Consider the following 22,328-nt stretch of genomic DNA (forward strand, 5'->3'; position numbering starts at 1 on the left):
CACAGACAGACAAGACAAAAAAAACCACATGGTTCAAGACATTTACTAATGAAATATTTGCCTCTACATGTGTTACACACAGGACAAAAGTTAAGATTATTTTAAGCAGTCACTAACTGCTTATTAAAATTAGTAGTGCATTATATAATAAACTATATAAACAATTACTAATGTCAGCTTTTAATGTAAATAAAAAAATAAATTACATTAAACTTTTATCGCACTGCAAATGCATTAAATATACAAGTTAATACCTGTTTACTCTGTGTATGTTAAACAATATCCTTCCAATGTCTTTTTTTTTTAAATGACTTGTGTCCACTGGGTTGTATTACAATTTACAGTCACTGTTTAACAAACTTTCATGAGAACAATAGTTCACATTTAACACATACAGACATGAGTTGGATTTGGATTCCATTCGTATTGGATTCCTGATTGGTGTTTTAACATTCGGATAGGTGATACAAAGTTGGGTATCCTTAATATTTCATTTAACCTATTCAAATAATCTAAGTAAAGTAATACATTGTTCAATACTAAACTGCCCAAGAAAATACTGAAAAAGACCTCATCTTTACATCTGTACCCTCATATAAAATAGATGGGCTAATAATTTTGCAGTTCCTTCTGCTATTCCACTATAACAGACCACCTAGGTAGACAAAGGGGGTTAGTATAACATTCTCTATATCTTTTCATATACTTTATTATTTAGAGAATCTTTATTTAAAACAAAATTAAGCAGTTATTTAAACAGCTAACAGACTTAAAATGTGCTATGTTTGTGGTTAGAATTTGGTGTGGGTATAAATTTAGTCAGCTACAGTAAAGCACTAAATATTTCACAAAGCATTATATTGTATATGTTGTATAAAAAGAACACAAGTTCAAGAATGACTGTATGTAACAGGGTGGGAAATATCAATAAACTATGTATATACATATGTATACTGTAGTGTAGTGTTCACTTTTGTAATGATTTTTTTTTTTTTTTTTTACAATATTTTACAATATTTTTATTATACCTTTATAACACCAGGTAATTATTCTATTACCCATAATTATAACTGAGTTAAGGTTGTACTTGTAAATTATTGTTATTTTTATTATTATTATTATGTCTGAACAATAACATAATATAATAATACTAGCCATAATACTACCAGTAAAATTATATCAAAATGTTGTTAATCCATACAGGCCTTTACGTCTATTATTTTCCACATCTGACCCTGACATACTGTTGTCTTTTTTAAGGACACACAAAATCCTAAGTGACTAGCTACACTATGTAGCAACAATATGATGTCAGTAGTTATATAGTTATAAAATGATATGATGTCAACTCTGAGTAATCTGTTACATAATCATTTCAATTGATCTAGATTATTGCTTTATTATTTTACTGTCCTCACTTATAATAATAATCCATGATAAATACAGTGCTATAAAAAACCATTAAGCCACTCCCGAGTTTTTTCTGTTTTTGCATGTTTGTGAGACTAAAAGTACCACCAACCATAATAAAAAGTTTAGCTACAACAACTGCATCCAGATTGCTTTGATAACTGGACTCACTCACATAGCTGTAGAGAAATATTGTACCACTCTTCTTTGCAGAATTTCTTTCATTCAGCCACACTGAAGAGCTTTCAAACCTGTTTAAAGACCGGCCACAGCATCTCAGTTTAGTTCAATTATTCAAGAATGTACTAATATTGTTTCTTTTGAGTTATTCATAGGTGGACTTGGTCTTGTGCTTCAGCTTAACTCAATAACTGTACACTTAAGCTTTAGATCACAGGATAATGGGCAGATATTTTACTTCAGGACAATTTGTTTTGGTAGAGAGCAGAATGATTCTGTCAATTATGTTAAGTTGCATAGGCCGTAAAGCAGTAAGGCATTCTCATACCATCACACTACCAGCACTATGCTTGATTGTTGGTATGATGGTCTTACTGTCGAACACTGAATTAGCTTAATGAAAATTCCACTTTCAGAAAATTCCACTTTCACCGTATCAGTACATGGCACAGTCCAAAAGGTTTGGGGGTCATTGAGGTGTTTTCTGGCAAATGTAAGGCAAATCTTTGTGTTTCTTTTGGTTAGTAGTCTGCTCACTTTTTGAAAGATCCACTATTTTATTAAGTTTTCTGGAAAGATTGTTTTTAAATGATTTTATTTAAATTTAGATTTAACAGAGCTTGCTGTAATCAATCTTGTGTATGTAGGCTAATTAAACCCTGTTGTTAATTACATTTGGTTAATTGAGCAACTAAGTGTGCATATACTTTTTATACAATGACAGTTTGTGACATATAACTTTTTCATTTGTTAATATTTAAAAATATTTAATGCCGTATTTTGTGTTTTCTTTGTCCTAAATTGTGTTCTGAAATATGTAATAATAGAAAAACAGGTAGGCACTCTAAGAATAATAAACTACCAGAAATAAGGACAGTCTAACTTTACACTTTACTGGCATTTTTACACTCACCTATCATTTTATTAAATACACCTGCTAACTAACTAAATAAATAAAAGAGTACATAAACAGGTATTTATTAGGTGACTGTATGATCATTTATTGCTGTGTAAATTTTACCACCTTTTGTTTTTCAGTGGAAATGGACTAAAGAACCATCACTGACTGGATACTAAACTGGATACTAGATGGTGGACTACCAGTACCCAATAACATAATTGTGACATGTAAGTATATATAAGACTTACCTTCTGCATACATTAAATTGAAGTCAACTGACTTAACGATGAATACACATTAACGCAATCCAAAATCACATCACATGATAAAAAAACTTGACATGAAACAAAATGGACCTTTGTAAAAATAATTTAAGTTACTTAATGAACCAATTAATCCAGCATGTATATAATCGTTCTAAAACATAACTGACCTTTGGTAACTTCAGTCAGTTTACCAACTGTACTTGGCAAGCTAATTTAGCCATGCATGTGGAACAAAAAATCTCATGTATTTTCAAGGCTCTCAGTCTTAACGCCTACACATCCATGTTCAAGGCTCCACCAAACCACAGTGAATGCCATTCTCTCAACTAGAGTAAACTTGAAACAGTGGTAAATCTATTTATCCAAGACAAAAGATTGCAGTAAAATCTAAAGAAATCTCTAAGCTCAGTAATTATGACTTTACAATACAATATCCTTTTTGAACAACAGGGTTGTCATTATGACTAAACCATATATAGCATTTTATAACTGGAATATGTATAGAAATGTGATGGTCTACCCTGCATTATTAGGCCGCTCGGGAGATGCAACAGTCTCATTACACCACTGCTGGTTTGAATTTCAGCAGTGCTATTGGCTGGCCAGGCATCTCCACAGGCATGACTGAATCTGTCTGACGGAGGTATATGGCCACAACCCTGACCAGGATAAAGTGGTTGAGGCCAGTGAAGCTAGAGCTATGGACTGTAGCCAAAGTGCTACCATGATTGTCCCACATTAACAATTCAACAAAAAAATGAACTGGTTTCCCAGAGCAGCTTCACTATACCAAATTTGCCTAGTCATGCTGCAGTCGGTGAATAGGTTTGTGGACAGCAATGCCTTTTTGATAAGAGAGGTCAGAGGAAAATGACCAGACTGCTTTATGCTGGCAGGATGCAATGCTTTATGCTATGTTAACTCAAATAACCTCTTCTTACTATTGCAATAAGCAAAAAGCATGCTCATGCTCACTTACAGTAAAAGTGGACAATTTAAACTCAAAGATGCATTGTTTTGTCTGATGAATCTTCACTTCTTCTGTGACATACAGATGATAAAGGTCAGAATTTGGTATAAACAGCATAAATCTATGGACCAAACCTACCTTGCGTGACCAAATTATGTTGATGGTGGAGTTATAATGAAGTTGTGAAAGTTTTTTTGGCACCCAGTTAAAATTCATTGTAAGGATTGTAGGAATACAATTTAATACTATACCTTGATGAAGCTACTTTGAAGACCTCACAGTCACCAGATTTCAAACCAGGAGGACATATTTCATATGTATGTGAACAGGGAGATTTGCACCAATTGTGATAACATGATCATTCTCACTCTTTTTATGGGGAATCCATTCCACAAATGGATAAACCTTTAAGTGCAAAAGGAACCAGTATTGTTATGGTGTTAATAATAAGGTGACTAATGATTTATAGAGTAACCAGTTTACTGTGAACACCATAACAATCCTAAGGTGTCCAGGACTGTGGCTGATACCAGTGTAACAACCCCAAACATACAACCACGTCACTATGATGCCAGGTGTTGGTTGGTTTTGGAAAAAATCAAATGTATGATTGTGTGTGTGCCTTGTGTGCTACTCCTGGCAGCAGATGGATTAACAAACCTGCGATTATGTCTCTAGCTGGATTGTTGTTACATACTAGTCCTACACCGATCAGGCATAACATTCTCCTGTAAGTCCAGCAAATCCCACAGATGCTCGATTGGATTGAGATCTTGGGAATTTGGAGGCCAAGTCAACACCTTGAACTCATTGTTGTGCTCCTCAAACCATTCCTGAAGCATTTTTGCTTTGTGGCAGGGCGCATTATCCTGCTGAAAGAGACCACAGCCGTCAGGGAATACCGTTTCCATGAAAGGGTGTACATGGTCTACAACAATTGTTAGGTAGGTGGTACGTGTCAAGTAACACCCAACACATCAACTTTGAGAATAAAATGTTCACTTGCTGCCTAATATATCTCACCCACTAACAGGGACCATGATGAAGAGATAATCAGTGTAATTCACTTCACCTGTCAGTGGTCATAATGTTATACCTGGTCAATGTAATTAACCATCATTATATCATTACACACATTTCCACAGCTTTTATGTGTACCATGCTATGATTGTGCTTATACATTAAGGCTTTGGAATAAAAGCTTTTGGAAATAATTTCTACATAGTAATCAAGTAATTATTATAGGTTTTTTTTATGAAAAACTTCCTGCCAGACTTTGTTAAAATAGCTCATTATTGCTATATAGGTTGAAGTGGTTTTGAGAGATGAGACAGGTTGTTTTTTTCAGGAGCTGTAAAAATCAAGTATTTTTAAAAGACTGAGACATTCTGTTGCAGTTTCGAGCAGTTTATTCAAGCTGTACAGATTACAAGAAATGTAGACACACCAGACTGCGAAAAACACCGCTTTGGGGAAGAAATCATGGTGTTGTTATTAAATGTAACATTAAAATATTACTTTTTATATTATTTATGCCATTAATAAAGTAATTCTAAACATACAAAAATTTATGTCCAATGTACTTTGGTGTGAAGAGACAAGAAACTACATTTGGAGGTTCAAATGAATGAATGAGCATTCCACTTGGTGATTAAACTTACAGTATATTTGTCTATGGCTTTGTAATGGCTTTCAAAATTAATTGTAATAGCCGGGCCTTTGAGAGCATCGTGTTCCCTTACTGAATATGTCTAGCACAAAGACATACAGACAAATTATGCATCATGTCACCACAATTGAGTTATATTTCAAGCAGATGGACTCTGATAAACAGAAATGCAGATGGCTAACAACAGTCTGCAAGGACTTCAGTATTCCATGAAACCCCCATATCTCTTGGCCATCTCCGATGACTTTTCTGCATCGTTCTCCTCCTGTGCTGAGCGTTTAGGGAAGCTTCTGTAGAATCTAGGCTCCTCCCTCCAATCTGGCCTGCCCACTCGCCTCATGAACCCACCGTAGCGTTTCTGTAGTAGCCCAGCTTCACCCACTGTGTCATAACCTCTCCTCATAAATCCACCATATCGCTTAACCAAACTCTCTAAATCATCAACCCCTTTCTTTATTTTAAGGTTGTCCTTCATTGCAGCCTCCTCCCTCTCTCCGTCTTTTTCGACTTGATCGGCCAGCATCTTCATGTCGCTCGTGGACAGAATTGCTCTGCCTCGGTCAAAATCTTCCGGCTCCGGCCCGCTGAGCTCCGCTGCCTTCTTCATGAAGCCTCCGTAGCGTTTCATAAAACCTCCGTAGCGTTTCATGAATCCACCGTATCGCTTCATGAAGCCGCCATATCTTTTCTCATCCTGATGTTGCCCAGGTGTACTTGTGGTTTCCGTGGACACTTGTTCTGCCTCAGGAGTGCTTTCGGTGGTTTGCAGGAGATTTTGACACAAACCCCAAGAGCCATCGGTGTTAAAATTACCCTCACACTGTATCACACATTCCTGCCAAAACACAAGAACATCAGTGATCTAGTTAAAGGCAATATCTGACCATAGGTGCGAGTGGGGGGTATAGGGCTAAAAAAAACTAAGAACAGGAATAATAAACACAATATATCAGCATGACATTCACAGTATCAGTCTGAGGAACAGAGAGAAGATGCTGTGTCCCAAATACTATCCCGTACACTAAATAGTTTGCTCATTTAGATTCTAGCCAGTGGCAAAGCTACTTTATTGAGCACACTATGTAGGATTTTGTGTGCTGGAGACGCAGCTCTTCAGCCTTGCCAGGTAAGCAATTATGTTTTTGCTCCATTTAAAGCAAAATACAGCAAGTTTTGTATAGTGTTTCTACACTCACTGCCCATTTTATCAGCACCACTTACCATATAGAAGCACTTTGTAGTTCTACAGTTACTGACTGTAGTCCATCTGTTTCTCTGCATGCTTTTTTAGCCCCCTTTAATGCTGTTCTTCAGTGGTCAGGACTCTCCCAGTACAGTGCCACTACAGAGCAGGTATTATTTAGATGGTGGATGATTCTCAGCACTGCAGTGACAATGACATGATGTGTTAGTGTGTGTTGTGCTGGTATGAGTGGATCAGACACAGCAGCGCTGCTGGAGTTTTTAAATATCGTGTCCACTCACTGTCCACTCTATTAGACACTCCTACCTAGTTGGTCCACCTTGTAGATGTAAAGTCAGAGACGATTGCTCATCTATTGCTGCTGTTTGAGTTGGTCATCTTCTAGACCTTCATCAGTAGTCACAGGATGCTGCCCACGGGGCGCTGTTGGCTGGATATATTTTTGGTTGGTGGACCAAATTTTCAAATTATTTTCAGTCCAGCAGTGACAGTGAGGTGTTTAAAAACTCCAGCAGCGCTGCTGTGTCTTATCCACTCGTACCAGCACAACACACACTAACACACAACCACCATATCAGTGTCACTGCAGTGCTGAGAATGATCCACCACCCAAATAATACCTGCTCTGTAGTGGTCCTGGGAGAGTCCTGACCTTTGAAGAACAGGGTGAAAGGGGGCTAACAAAGCATGCAGAGAAACAGATGTACTACAGTCAGTAACTGTAGAACTACAAAGTGCTTCTATATGGTATGAATAGTAGCGTAGCAGAGCTGATAAAATAGACAATGTGTGTAGAAACAAGGAGGTGATTTTAATGTGATGGCTGATCGGTGTATATATGTTGAGTTATTGTATAGTCTTAATTTCTTTAATGGTTTGATTTTAATTGGTTTTGTTTGTTCACTCACCCTGTCACAACTCAATTTTTATCACTGGCAAGTATTTATATGAGACATTGATTAATATATATGTAAGAAAGTGTATTATATGAGCAATTTACTGGCTAATCAAGAGCGTTCATGCTTAAAATAACACAAAGGTTGCCAGATTTGTTGAATTCACAATCCACACTTTGTTGCACTGTTTCAGAATCTGACTCAGAAGCATTATGGTAAGAACGATGTTGACACAACCAACTGTAATGCTAGTGTATCATAAACATTCTGCACAAACTGAACATAACATTCCTTTTTGGAAGCTTTATCACAGCATGATTTAGTTGGCAGCTGTAAGGAGAGTGTGTGTGCCAAAATAAAGTTGTGATAAAATCTTGAGCAATCAGATAATTGTTATTCCTCAACAAATAATCAACAGAACACCCATCATAAAATCATTAGAACTTAAAAAAGTACTTTCTTTGCACTGTATAGTATATAGCGCTGTGGTGCATTGGTAAATTACGCTAGCCCACTAGTGCTGGAATCCAGGGTTTAAATCCCCTAGTGCTGCTATCGGCTGATCAGGCATGTACATACAGATATGATTGGCTGCGTCTAAGGGGAAGGCCAAGGCTCTGCGATGGATTGCTATCCTTTCTGGAGTGTATTACTACATTGCACCCAGTGATACTGGGGAAAACTAACCCACCGCCACCCTGACCCGGATAAAGTGGAGGAAAAACATAGAGGTAAAAAAATTATCATGTATTATGTAATTTTTCTAGGCACTTATGTGGCACAGAAGTCTATTGTGCTATCCCATCCACTGCTGCAATCCGGGTTTGAAATCTGTGGACTGTATAGGCTGGCCGTGTGTCTACACAGACATTATTGGCTAAGTATGCAAAGGATTGACTCCCTGTTCGAGGTATTTCTGCATTACGTCCGGTGTTTCCCTGTGAAGCTGGACCTGCTGTGACTCTGAAGTGGTTGATGAAATAATTATGAAGTAATTATTTTTTCATAATACATAAAGCTCGCTAGTCTTAGTACAACTGTGTTTAAAGACCCAGCTAGGAGCCTGGTGTGCTAATTAAAGCTTGTCAGTTGGATGTAGAGCCTATGTTTACTTATACAATTAGTACCTGCTATATCCTAATCATTGTGGTTGTGGGAACAGAGCTTACCCAGAAACACTGTAAAATACCAAATCCACTTATTCATGCACATTCAGGGTCAAGATAGAGAAGCCAATTCAGGGGTACCTGGTGAAAACTCAGGAGGGAAGATGAAGAGAAAACCTGCAAAACTAGGGTTAGGGTTAGGGTACTGGAGGAGCCAGTTCAAGCCCCACCAACACTAAGTGGCCACTTTGGGGGCCCTAAGCAAGGCCGTTAACTCTCAATTGTTTGAATCATATTCGGTCACAGTTGTAAGTCGTTTGGATAAAGGTGTCTCCTAAATGCCATAGATATAGACAGGTAATAAGTAAAATGTGCATTTTATTGCCTTTCTTGGTCCAGATATTGTTTTGCAACATTTTGCTTAATATGTAAAGTATAAGCGTGTTCAAACCTTTTATTGGTAAATATAGAATGAATATGTGCACATCCTTTTTGTGCCTGCTCTGTTCTATGCCATGTTCTAATTCAAGGTATGCAACGTATTATTTTTTTTAAATAAATGTGACTAACTGGGACATTCAGGTGGTGCAGCGGGTCTAACGCTGGTCTAGCACACCAGTACAGATAGAAGTCCACCATCCTGGCCAGGCATCCACACAAATGGGAATGATCCAGGCACCTGCGCAAGTGGGGGGTATGTGGTGGAACCCAACACTGGAGAGTGATAAAAAGCAGCCGCAGATTGCACACACGTCTCAGGGGGTGTGTGGTGATCCGGCTCTTCTTTATCAGATAAGGGGTTGTGCAAGTGGAAGCGGATTCGCTATCAGGAATTGAAAATGACTAGATTGGGAGATAAAGGGTGACAAATTAAAAAAGAAATGCAATTTTGGTTAGGATTCTACATACACTTCCAACCAAATGCTCCCTTGAAGTCAACATGACCTCAACAAGTAATTGTAACATAATTGCGAACGCACCATTAAATCACAACTGCCTTAACCACACAACAACCACAAATGCACGAAGTGAAAATAATTAAACCAGCCTAAAATGGTGTGTTGGTCGAGCTCCCAGTATAAGCTGTTAGAACCAGCCTTGGAGGTTGCTTTAAAACTGATTCACCTGGCTAGTTTACCCAGCTTGTTGTTTCAGCAAGGTAGAGAAGAAACAGAGAGGAAACATTGTAATGTAGATTAACATTCTAGAACAAGCATTAAAAGCACACAGGGTCAGTATAGACTTACTATGGAGTTGAGATGAATTTGTTGAAGGCGCAGGTGCAGTGAGCAGTAGGCGCAGTCGGTGCCGCAATTCGCACTCACCATCCGCGCTAAACACGCACTCACAAAGAGTGCCCAGTGAAAACCCACCACCAACCACAACTACAGACAGACAAAGAGGTAGTAGACATACAAAAAGTGATACAGAGTGAAAGAGAAGGAAAATTTGAGATTGATTATGGAAGTCACTGTTTAAGATTTATGTGGACATTAAACAAGATACTTAAGAAAAGAGGGTAAAATAGAAATTGGTTATAAAAGTTGCTGTTCAGGTTTTTTACTAACACTAAGACAGATAAAAAGAACACAAGACAACTGCTTATAGGATATAAAGCTTTACCTAAACACGAAGACAGAAAGAGACCAAAAGTGAAGGAGAAAATGTGTTATATGGTTACTATGGTATGTTTACATGTTCAGGATGTAAATATGGAGATACCCAATTTAGCACATTTACAAAATATGAGCTCATAAAAAATGCTCATAAAAAACAAAGATTATGAATCATACAAAACTACAACTCTCTGTTTGCAATAACTGATGTAAATCTATATTAAATTACCATCATGTTTATTTATTCAGATAGCAGACTTTCCCATGATTGTATTTAAACTGTTGTGGGAAAAAAGCCAAACTGCATCCAAAAAAAAAACCACTGGGTGCATGACTAGAATACAAAATATTATTATAACTAGATTTTAAGTTAATTGCAGGTCATTACACAATTACCCATTCACAGACAGGGCAAATTTAAAGTAGCGCATACAATTACTAGCATATTTTGATGAAGTAGAAAGACAAAAGGAAAAAAAAACACTCCACAGACAGTAGCTGGAGCTGAAAAACAAACTTCTCTATGGGAAACTGGTGTGGCACCATACTACCTGCTGTTTTACCATGCTATTTCGTATGTACTACAAAATTAGGGTAGCATTATATCCACAAAGCTCCATGTTCCCAGAGACCTAGATTTGAAAATTGCCTTAATCATAGTCTGTTTTGAGCTATGATACTCTATGTTCTTCATGTCTATATGGGTATGGGTCAGCTCCCCAAAAGAGTGGTGGGCTGGCTAGTTTAAATTCCTTATAGATGTCATTGACTGAAAGGGACTGATGCCCTGCAATGAATTTGTGCCCTTTTTTGCGCCCAGTGTTTCTATATCCAGACCCACTGCAGCACTAATCAGGATAAAACAGTTACAAAAATAGATGAAATAAGCTCATTTTTATTATTGTTATTAATATTATTATTATGATTAATAATAATATTAATATAAAACCTTGGCAAGTCTGCTATTTGTAAGACCATGGACACAAGCTATTAGCTCTAAGAATGTAGCTCAAACAACAGTTTGGTTAGTTATGGAAATTTGTTCTCCGTAACTAACCAAGAAGGGAAAATATTTGCCCCTCTCCAATTTGTTTTCTTTGATCCACACGCAAATGAAGTTGTTAGAGAAGATGAATACTGTACATTAAAATCAGTCAATAATATTTTAATGAATTTAAAGTTTCTTATCCAAAAATGATTCACTTAATTCTGCATATTGCCTTAACAATATTATAGTCTTCATGACTTGTTTTTAATTATTTAATTTAATACAATTACAATAATTTTTAAATCCACACATATAAAAAGAAAAAAGGGAAGGTTCACTGACCTTCATTGTTTCTTTATGTTGAGGATCCGCTTCAGTCTGATGTCGCTGAAGTCTAGCAACTGAAGTGCAGCCACAGGTCCGTCTGACTCGGCAGATTGGCAGCGAGTGAGAGAGGGAGTAAAGAGAGATGAAGAGAGGAGGGGTAACCTATCGGGCTTTTCTCACCCAGTACTTGCAGTACCGCTGATGTTCCAAAGCAATTCTCCGCGTCTCCCTGTGCTTTCTGGTGTGAAATGATTCCCACTGAGTAAGTGCACTGAATATCGTGCTACCACATAATGATTTACACTAAATGCATCTAATTATTCACAAGTGAAAGGGGAGAGGAGGTCAGTAAAAGGGGTCACTGTCCACTAAATCATCCCCCAGCCTGAGCTAAATGAACCATACACTATTTCTATTTCCATGAGGTCAATCTACTGCTTGGGGTTTAGAGTCTAGCTACAGGCATGGGGGTTCATGTAATTTCTCTGCAAGTCAATAAGATCAGAATCTCACAATCAGAGAGCCACCCCCATGCTTTCATAAACAAATAAATCAGTCTGAGGTGACTGTGGTTAATGTTAGTCGTTTCACTGAAGCTGGAACATGAGTATGACGTGCTTTTATGTCTTTGTTCCAGCATTTCACCAATATGTGAATATAGTCTCTGGCTGCTATTGACCTCATGCTCCACTCCACACTGCACAATAGCTATTGATGTAGTCGAAACACTCCAATAGCTATTTTACTGAAAGATAAAGATAGCTTTGTTCATTTGTGTGTAAAAGCCATGGGAGCAAGTACAAAACCTACACACAAAAAACTACATTGTTAAAAATTAAATATGTATTTCTTTTGGTGACAAATTGGTGACATGCCTTATTTAAAGACAAAGTAAATGATTACATTTAATTTTTTTTAGAATGGAGCCCTCAGGTTGTTTTTTTGTCTTGTTTTGTATTATGTATCACAGGCTTGTGGTTTTTATTTTTGGTCCTGCTATTGCAACAGTGGATCAGTGGGTTAGAAACAATGATAATTGCTGAAATTTCCAAACAAACTACTCATAAAATGGGCATTGATCTTTATTAAATTATGATCATGTTTATGATAATTAACCAACACAACATGTCTAACCTAATCACAAACAATGTTTATTTACCACATTAATTATTCATAGTTCAGGCTTAATATCTCAACCCCCTTTAGCAGCAATAATGTTTTCTACGCTTGTTGAGCAAACTTGCACAACAGTAAGTTAATACCATTCAAGCATTTCTTGCATTAACAGCTTTCTCTGGTCATCCCAGAGCATTTTAATTGACTTAAGGTCTTATCAATTACAAAACATATGTTTTCTTCTGTTTAAAACATTCTGTTGCTAATTTACTGATCTGTTCTTATCATTTAATTATCCAGCCTTTATTAGCCCTGGATTACTCCTGTAATATTTCTCTTTTCAAATACATTTTACTGTTTCCAAGTACAACCCCAAATCAGAAAAAGTTGGGACAGCATGGAAAATGCAAATAATAAAAACACACAAAGTTTCTTACATTTACCTTGACTTTTATTTCATTTCATGTATTAATAAACATCCATTCCTGCATTTCAGGCCTGCAACACATCCCAAAAAAGTTGGGACAGTAAAGCATTTACCACTTTGTAATGTTTCCATTCCTTTTCACCACACTTAAAAGACGTTCGTTTTGGCACCGATGATACCAAGTGATTTCGTATTTCAGCTTTTATTTTGTCCCATTCTTCCTGCAAACACGTCTTAAGATGTGCAACAGTATGGGGTCGTCGTTGTTGCATTTTTCATTTTAAAATTCTCCACACATTCTCTATTTAGGACAGGTCAGAACTGCAGGCAGGCCAGTCCAGTACCTGTACCCTCTTCTTCCACAGCCATGGTTTTGCATTGTCTGGTTGAAAAATGCATGTACGTCCCTAGAAAAGATGACGTCTTAAAGGCAGCATATGTTGCTCTAAGATCTCAATGTACTTTTCTGCATTAATGCTGCCATCACAGAAGTGTAAATTACCTTTGTCAAGGGCACTGACACAGCCCCATACCATGACAGACCCTGGACTTGTTGCTGATAACAGTCTGGATGATCCTTTTCGTCTTTGGTCCGGAGCACACGGCGTCCATTTTTTCCAAAAAAGACCTGGAATGCTGATTTATCTGACCAAAATACACGATTCCACTGTGTGATGGTCCATTGATGAGAAGTCAATGCCGCTTCTGGAAATAGTTAACATAAGAGTTATTTTTTGCACAGTAAAGTTTTAAGTGGCATTTGTGCATGTAACTCTGTATTGTAGTGATTTACAAAGGTTTACCAAAGTAATCCCTCACCCATGTGGTTATATCAGCCATTGTTGAGTGGTGGTTCTTGATGCAGTGCCGTCTGAGGGATCGGACATCACAAGCATTCAGCTTAAGCTTGCGCTCCTTGGCCTTTACATACTGAAATTCCTCTCGATTCCTTGAATCGTTTAATGATATTGTGCACTATAGAGGGAGAAATATGCAAATCCCTTCCAATCTTTCTTTGAGGTACAGTCGACTCTTGACTTACGAACTTAATTGGTTCCAAAGGGCTGTTCTTAAGACAAAGTGTTTGCATGTTAAACCTATTTTTCCCATAAGAAATAATGTAAATAGAATTAATCCATGCCAGACCTCCCAAACCACCCCCTTACCTAACCTCTCTAATGTCTTAAATGGTCTTTTTTGTTATAAATACAAGTATATTTTTTATTAAATCTTAAATTATAGAATAGACATTACTGTAATAAACAATAATAAACAACAATACAAAGTACTGTACATAAAAACACACACATCACATTTCATACACTATAATACATTTCCTTCTTTTTTATACAATGTACAGTGGGGCCAAAAAGTATTTAGTCAGCCACTGATTGTGCAAGTTCTCCTACTTAGAAAGATGAGAGAGGTCTGTAATTTTCATCATAGGTACACTTCAACTATGAGAGACAAAATGAGAAAAAAAAATCCAGGAAATCACATTGTAGGATTTTTAAAGAATTTATTTGTAAATTATGGTGGAAAATAAGTATTTGGTCAATAACAAAAGTTCAACTCAATACTTAGTAACATAACCTTTGTTGGCAATGACAGAGGTGAAACGTTTCCTGTAAGTCTTCACCAGGTTTGCACACACTGTAGCTGGTATTTTGGCCCATTCCTCCATGCAGATCTCCTCTAGAGCAGTGATGTTTTGGGGCTGTCGCTGGGCAACACGGACTTTCAACTCCCTCCACAAATTTTCTATGGGGTTGAGGTCTGGAGACTGGCTAGGCCACTCCAGGACCTTGAAATGCTTTTTACGGAGCCACTCCTTTGTTGCCCGAGCGGTGTGTTTGGGATCATTGTCATGCTGGAAGACCCAGCCACGTTCCATCTTCAATGCTCTCAGTGATGGAAGGAGGTTTTGGCTTAAAATCTCACGATACATGGCCCCGTTCATTCTTCCCTTAACACGGATCAGTCGTCCTGTCCCCTTTGCAGAAAAACAGCCCCAAAGCATGATGTTTCCACCCCCATGCTTCACAGTAGGTATGGTGTTCTTGGGTTCTTCTTCTTCCTCCAAACACGACGAGTTGAGTTTTTACCAAAAAGTTCCATTTTGGTTTCATCTGACCACATGATATTCTCCCAATCCTCTTCTGGATCATCCATATGCTCTCTGGCAAACTTCAGACGGGCCTGGACATGTACTGGCTGGGGGACACTCCTGGCACTGCAGGATTTAAGTCCCTCTCGGCGTAGTGTGTTACTGATGGTAGCCTTTGTTACTTTGGTCCCAGCTCTCTGCAGGTCATTCATCAGGTCCCTCCGTGTAGTTCTGGGATTTTTGCTCACCGTTCTCATGATCATTTTGACCCCACGGGATGAGATCTTGCGTGGAGCCCCAGATCGAGGGAGATTATCAATGGTCTTGTATGTCTTCCATTTTCTTACAATTGCTCCCACAGTTGATTTATTCACACCAACCTGCTTGCCTATTGTAGATTCACTCTTCCGAGCCTGGTGCAGGTCTACAATTTTCTTCCTGGTGTCCTTCGACAGCTCTTTGGTCTTGGCCATGGTTGAGTCTGGAGTCTGACTGTTTGAGGCTGTGGACAGGTGTCTTTTATACAGATAACGAGGTCAAACAGGTGCCATTAATACAGGTAACGAGTGGAGGACAGAAGAGCTTCTTAAAGAAGAAGTTACAGGTCTGTGAGAGCCAGAAATCTTGCTTGTTTGTGGGTGACCAAATACTTATTTTCCACCATAATTTACAAATAAATTCTTTAAAAATCCTACAATGTGATTTCCTGGATGGTTTTTTCTCATTTTGTCTCTCATAGTTGAAGTGTACCTATGATGAAAATTACAGACCTCTCTCATCTTTCTAAGTAGGAGAACCTGCACAATCAGTGGCTGACTAAATACTTTTTGGCCCCACTGTATCTACCAGAAACAACAATAACTCTCATATTTCTCTATTATTTCCTTCTTTATTTCAGTAGTGTTGTATTTTGTAGGTGTAATTGAACGAAAGAAAGAATACTTTACTCAGCCGAATTCCTTCTTCTCTCTCACTCACTGTCCCCTCTGTCTGATACACAGTGACAGCTGTAACTATACAACAACAAATAGTGATTTTTTTTCATTTTCTCAGCTCTGCACTCTCTCTGCACCTTATTTGGGGACATTTTAATATTGAAAACACCGGAAAAACACTGTCCACTGTGCGAATGTTCACTCACTGTATATATATATAGAGAGAGAGATGCTCGTCACGTGTTTCGCGAATTTCGGTTCGTAATCCGAAATTTGTTTGTACGTTAAGGTGAACAAGATCATTCATAACCTGAAATGTTCGTATGGTAAACCGTTCGTAACTTAAGGGTCGACTGTACATTGTTTTTAAACATTTAAACATTGTTCACAAACTGGAGATCCTCTGGTCAGCCTCTGACATCATTATTCAGTTTTTTCACCTTATTACTCGCCCTAAATTGCCCTGTTCCAACTTTTTTGGAATGTGTTGCAGGCCTGAAATGCAGGAATGGAGGTATATTAACAAATTAAATAAAGTTAAGCAGACAAAACATGAAATATCTTGGGTTCAAACTGCCTGCAATCAAATAAAAGTCAAAGTAAATGTAAGGAACACTGCATTTTTATTTTATTTGCATATTCCATACTGTCCCAACTTTTTCCGATTTGGGGTTGTAGATATTTTTTGGAAGAAAAAATATGCTCTATGTGCTCTGGATCAAAGACGAAAAGGACCATCCAGATTGTTATCAGCAACAGTCCAAAAGCCAGGGTCTGTCATGGTATGGGGCTGTGTCAGTGCCCTTGGCAAAGGTCATTTACACTTCTGTGATGGCAGCATTGATGCAGCAAAGTATTTTTTGCCACAAGACAATGCAAAAGCACATGCTGCACACATTACAAAGGCATGGCTTTGGAAGAAGAGAGTACGAGTCCTCAGTTGGTCTGCCTGCAGTAATGATCTGTCCCCAGTAAAGAAAAAGGAAAAATTTTTGGATAACGACAACCACATTGCACAACTTAAGATGTGTTTTGAGGAACAATGGGACCAAATAACCAAAAGCTAAACACAAATCAAAGCACTACCACACTACTGAAGCACTACTGAAATGTCCAAATTTAATTTAGACAGTATACTGAAAATTTGAACAGGCAAACTTGCTGTTTAGCTGGACAGTGTACTAAATGGTTCCATCTTTAGTTGAGAGTTTCTAGTAGAACAAAGAACAATTAGCAGCAGCAAACTATTATATGGTTCTTCTAGCAAAATACATTCTCTCAAGCCTAAACCATACAAAGAATCCTTAAGGGTCTTTTATTCTAGAAGAATATAGCAGATTGCTCTGAAAGTTTATCTTTAAGATGGTGTTGCACACAGCCACTGATTACAGAATTTCATCTTTCTGTGATTATTTATTGTTTTTTATTATGTGAATTTCAGTTTTTGATAAAGTTTTACCAAATTATTTCTTAGTTTCCTATAAATATTTAGCATGTCATATGTCTTTAATTATTCAGAATTCTAACCATAAGTAACTCAGCTAACTAGAGACTAGTACGGATCTTCAAAAAGTTGCTGCACTTTTATATTTTGGTTGGAAACGGTGAGGGTGAGAGGAGTAGTAATTGATCGTGTCTGAGAGACTGAGAGAGCTTATAGTCTGATTTCCACCTTTTTGGACTGCTCAGAGAAGCTTTAAGGGGAAAAAGATTTCCGTGTGATGATGATGTGAAAGATGAAAGCAGTGATGAATCAATGGCTACACGCTCAACCAAAAACTTTTTCCCCCAATTTTCTCCTTAATCTAGTCGTATCCAATTAACCTAATTGCATAACGCTGCCTTTGTACCGATACAACCTCCACTGCTGACTGAGGAGCGTCGCAACTGACACACGCCCCCTCTGTCACAAGTGGAGTACCACCTGCATCTTTTCACCTGCACAAGGAGAGTTCATATGCCGATCAGCTTTGTGTATGGAGCGCCAAACCCCGTCGACATTATTCCTAGACTCTGTGCAGGCGCCAACAATCAGCCAGCAGAGGCCGTAGCTGCATCAGTTATAAGGAACCCTGGTCTGACTTGTTCCACCCATTATGAACAACAAACCAATCGTTGTTCATGAAGCCGCCCAGCCGGATGGCAGAGCTGAGATTCGAAACAATGTATTTAAAATCTCAGCTCTGGTGTGCTAGCGTGTTTTTTTAGATTCCAGTAAACATTTAGTTTTTAACTTATAATTAATATAATTTATTTCAGCTTTATGTGACTATTTACACTGATCAGCCATAACATTAAAACCACCTCCTTGTTTCTACACTCACTGTCCATTTTATTAGCTTCACTCACCATATAGAAGGGGGGAGAAGAAGACAGCCTCCACGTGGCCTCCCCCGCAAGTAGCTGAAGAGTAGTTGCAAGGTTGCATGCCCTTCAAGCGAAACAAATGTCTTCACATCGTCCACTGACCACAGCCCCAGTGCTAGCACTTCTCCAGCTCAACATTGAAGGTCTTACCACTAACAAGATCGACGTCCTTGAGCAAATAGCCATCCAAAGTAATGTGACAGTGATCACCCTACAGGAGACCCATATGGAAAACAAGAACATCCTGAGGGTTCCTGGGTACACCTTGGCCGGTCACATCGCCAGTAAACATCACGGCATTGCCACATTTGTCCGCAAAGATATTGCCTGGTCAGCTGCTGGACAATCTCTGGAGGGTGCAGAGATAGAATGGTTAACAACGAAAGTGCATGACATCACCATCGTCAACATCTACAAACCACCATCCAGCAGACTGGTCCCATCGTCTCTGCCAGATGTCCCAGCCCCTGCTGTGTATGCTGGTGACTTTAATAGTCACCACACAGACTGGGGATACAGCAGCTCCAACAACGATGGTGACGCTCTGGTAAATTGGGCATCGACTGTAGATGCAACACTGTTATATGACCCAAAGGAGCCATGTACTTTCTACTCTGCCCGATGGAACAGTACCACCAATCCAGACCTGGCATTTGCAAAATGGCATAGTAACCAGCCACTCCCGGTAAGACGCACCCTGGACATGTTTCCACGATCACACCATCGACCGTCGCTTATCGCTATTCCATCTCTGGTCCAGCCTGTGCAAGGGAAGGATGTCAAGAGGTGGAACTTTCGGAAAGCGAACTGGGCAGGCTTCACCAAACAAGTCAGCAAGGCAGTTGCCAGTCTACTACCCCCGTGCCCTTACAACCTAAACGATGCCTACGACTCGTACTGCAAGATGCTGCTGGCCGCTGCCAAGAATAACATCCCCCGTGGTGTGCGTAAGGCCTATGTTCCCTGCTGGGACAAAGAATGTGAAAACCTACTGCATGCCCATACAGAATCGCAGACCAGGGAAGACAGGGACAAAGCAGCAGATGATTTATTTTGTAGGTTAACCGAGAAGCGTAGGCAACGCTGGACTGAGACTGTGGAGTCAATTAACTTCACACACTCCAGCCGACGGGGGTGGCAGACCCTGAACAAGCTGACCGGTAGGTCAACAACTCCGGCACAATGTCCCATCACTGCAAACTCCATCGCGTCACTCCTGCTGAGTAATGGCCGCTTCCCCAATGCAGACAAGGACTCCGCTCGACAGATATCAGCAAGAGTCCATGAGCTGCTTAGGGCCCCAGGGTGTGATTCCGACCTATCTACTAACTTCACGACGCAAGAACTTGAACTGGCAATTCAATGCCTGAAGACTGGCAAGGCACCAGGCATAGACGGCATCCACCCCGAATACATAAAACACCAAGGCAAGAAGGTAACTGACTGGCTCCGTTCCTTCTTCTCTGTATGCCTTCAGTATTTAAAGCTGCCTAAAATCTGGCGTCGTGCGAAGGTGATAGCCCTGCCAAAGCCGAACAAGCCAAGCGATGACCCCAAAGGATACCGGCCCATCTCACTGCTGTGTGTACCATACAAGCTCCTCGAACGTCTCATCCTGGCACGCCTAACCCAAGTGATTGACCCACAGCTGCCCGACGAACAAGCTGGCTTTCGAAGTGGCAGATCTACAACAGACCAGGTGACCCTCCTGTGCCACGACATAGAGAACAGTTTCCAGGCAGGTGAGAAAGCTGGGGCCATCTTCCTGGATCTCACAGCTGCCTACGACACTGTCTGGCTGCGTGGGCTACATATGAAGCTTCTGGATACCATCCCAGACAAGCACATGGTGAGCTTCATTATGGAGATGCTGAGCAACCGCAGCTTCCGGCTATATACCAGCAACGGTCAAAGCAGCAGGGTGAAAAAGCTCAGGAACGGCGTCCCACAGGGTTCAGTGCTGGCACCAATGCTGTTCAACATCTATATCCACGATCTACCCATAACAACATCTCGGAAGTACAGCTACGCAGACGATCTGGCCATCTTACTCAGCAAGCCATCCTGGGAAGCAGTAGAGGAGGGCCTCTCCAAGGACATGGCCATCTTGTCCTCTTACCTGAAGAACTGGCGCCTCAAGCTCAGTGCCGATAAGACTGTAGCAACAATGTTCCACCTATACAACAAGGAAGCAACCCGCGAGATCAACATCATGGTTGACAATGTCCGGCTACAGTCCCAGCCCTCCCCGACGTACCTCGGTGTGAAGCTAGACAGAGCTCTGTCCTTTAAACAACACCTGGAGAGTGTCAAGGCAAAGACCACTGCCCGTGCTGCACTGATACGCTGTCTCGCTGGCACTACATGGGGAGCCAGCACAAAGACACTGCGCATCTCGACTGAGGCACTGGTGTTCCCCACCGCTGAGTATTGTGCCCCGGTCTGGTGCCGTAGCCCCCATGTGAAGAAGCTGGATGTGGCCCTCAACACTGCCCTGCGGACTGTCTCTGGATGCCTACGAGCCACCCCAACCTATCAACTGCCTGTCCTCGCTGGAATAGCCCCGGCAGAGGTCAGACGAGAAGCGGCCATGTTGGCCCTCGCTCGGAAGGCACAGATGAGCGAATCACACCTCCTCCACAAGATCATCACAGAGACACCACAGCGCATGCGCCTCAAGTCCCGACACCCCTTTGCCACACATGCCCAGGAACTGCTCCGCATAACACCAGTTTACATCTCCAAGGCTTCCTGGGTGACGGCAAGATGGAGGGACCAGTGGAAGGCAGCAGGGCCATCTATGCTTCATCACTATATTAAAGATCCAACAGATGTTCCTGGCCAGCACCTCACCCGTAAGGAGTGGACAACCCTTAATCGCCTGAGGACAGGGGTGGGACGCTTTGGAGCAGCGATGCAGAAATGGGGTCTTGCGGACAGTGCCCACTGTGAATGTGGGGACCCATTACAGACAGTGGAACATGTGATGACCAGCTGCCCCAAATTCCGGCCACCGAATGGCGCTCGTGGGCTAATGGATCTGGATGACGAAACACTAGACTGGCTAGCAACAACGGAGCTGAAGGTCTAAGGACATACGCCAGAAGAAGAAGACCATATAGAAGCACTTTGTAGTTCTACAATTACTGTACAATTACAAAATCTGTTTCCCTGCAGACTTTTTTAGCCTGCTTTCACCCTGTTCTTCAGTGGTCAGGACCACCACAGAGCAGGTATTATTTAGGTGGTGGATCATTTTCAGCACTGCAGTGACAATGACATGGTGGTGGTGTGTTAACGTGTGTTGTGCTGGTATTAGTGGATCAGACACAGCAGCGCTGCTGGAGTTTTTAAATACCGTGTCCACTCACTGTCCACTCTATTAGACACTCCTACCTAGTTGGTCCACCTTGTAGATGTAAAATCAGAGACGATCGCTCTTCTGTTGCTGCTGTTTGAGTTGGTCATCTTCGAGACCTTCATCAGTGGTCACAGGACGCTGCCCACGGGGCGCTGTTGGCTGGATATTTTTGGTTGGTGGACTATTCTCAATCCAGCAGGGACAGTGAGGTGTTTAAAAACTCCAGCAGCACTGTGTCTGATCCACTCATACCAGCACAACACACACTAACACACCACCACCATGTCAGTGTCACTGCAGTGCTGGGAATGATCCACCACCCAAATAATACCTGCTCTGTAGTGGTCCTGTGGGGGTACTGACCATTGAACAGCATGAAAGAGGGCTAACAAAGTATGCAGAGATGGACTAAAATCAGTAATTGTAGAACTACAAAGATAGCATTGCTGGGTATTTGAACCCTGGATCCCAGCAGTAGTGGG

The 22,328-nt window shown here is 40.3% G+C and overlaps 1 protein-coding gene across 1 annotated transcript; it reads right to left on the reverse strand.

Annotated features, from left to right (window-relative positions):
• Positions 1 to 5,125: 5,125 nt before the first annotated feature.
• penkb (proenkephalin b) lies at positions 5,126 to 11,615 on the reverse strand. The gene is made up of 3 exons (XM_062993117.1): positions 11,549 to 11,615; positions 9,850 to 9,987; positions 5,126 to 6,231 (listed from the first exon to the last, which is right to left on the reverse strand). Exons 1-3 carry the CDS (start codon positions 11,552 to 11,554, stop codon positions 5,596 to 5,598), a joined length of 780 nt encoding a protein of 259 aa, XP_062849187.1. The 5' UTR covers positions 11,555 to 11,615; the 3' UTR covers positions 5,126 to 5,595.
• Between the last annotated feature and the right edge of the window lie 10,713 nt (positions 11,616 to 22,328).

The sequence above is a fragment of the Trichomycterus rosablanca genome, chromosome 4 (genome assembly GCF_030014385.1).
Source record: "Trichomycterus rosablanca isolate fTriRos1 chromosome 4, fTriRos1.hap1, whole genome shotgun sequence".
Taxonomy (NCBI): Eukaryota; Metazoa; Chordata; class Actinopteri; order Siluriformes; family Trichomycteridae; genus Trichomycterus; species Trichomycterus rosablanca.

Excerpts from the sequence above, each read along its gene's own strand:
- penkb (XM_062993117.1), bottom strand. Across the intron at positions 6,232-9,849 it reads AAATTCATCTCAACTCCATA|GAATGTGTGATACAGTGTGA; the intron begins GTAAGTCTATAC and ends GTGTTTTGGCAG.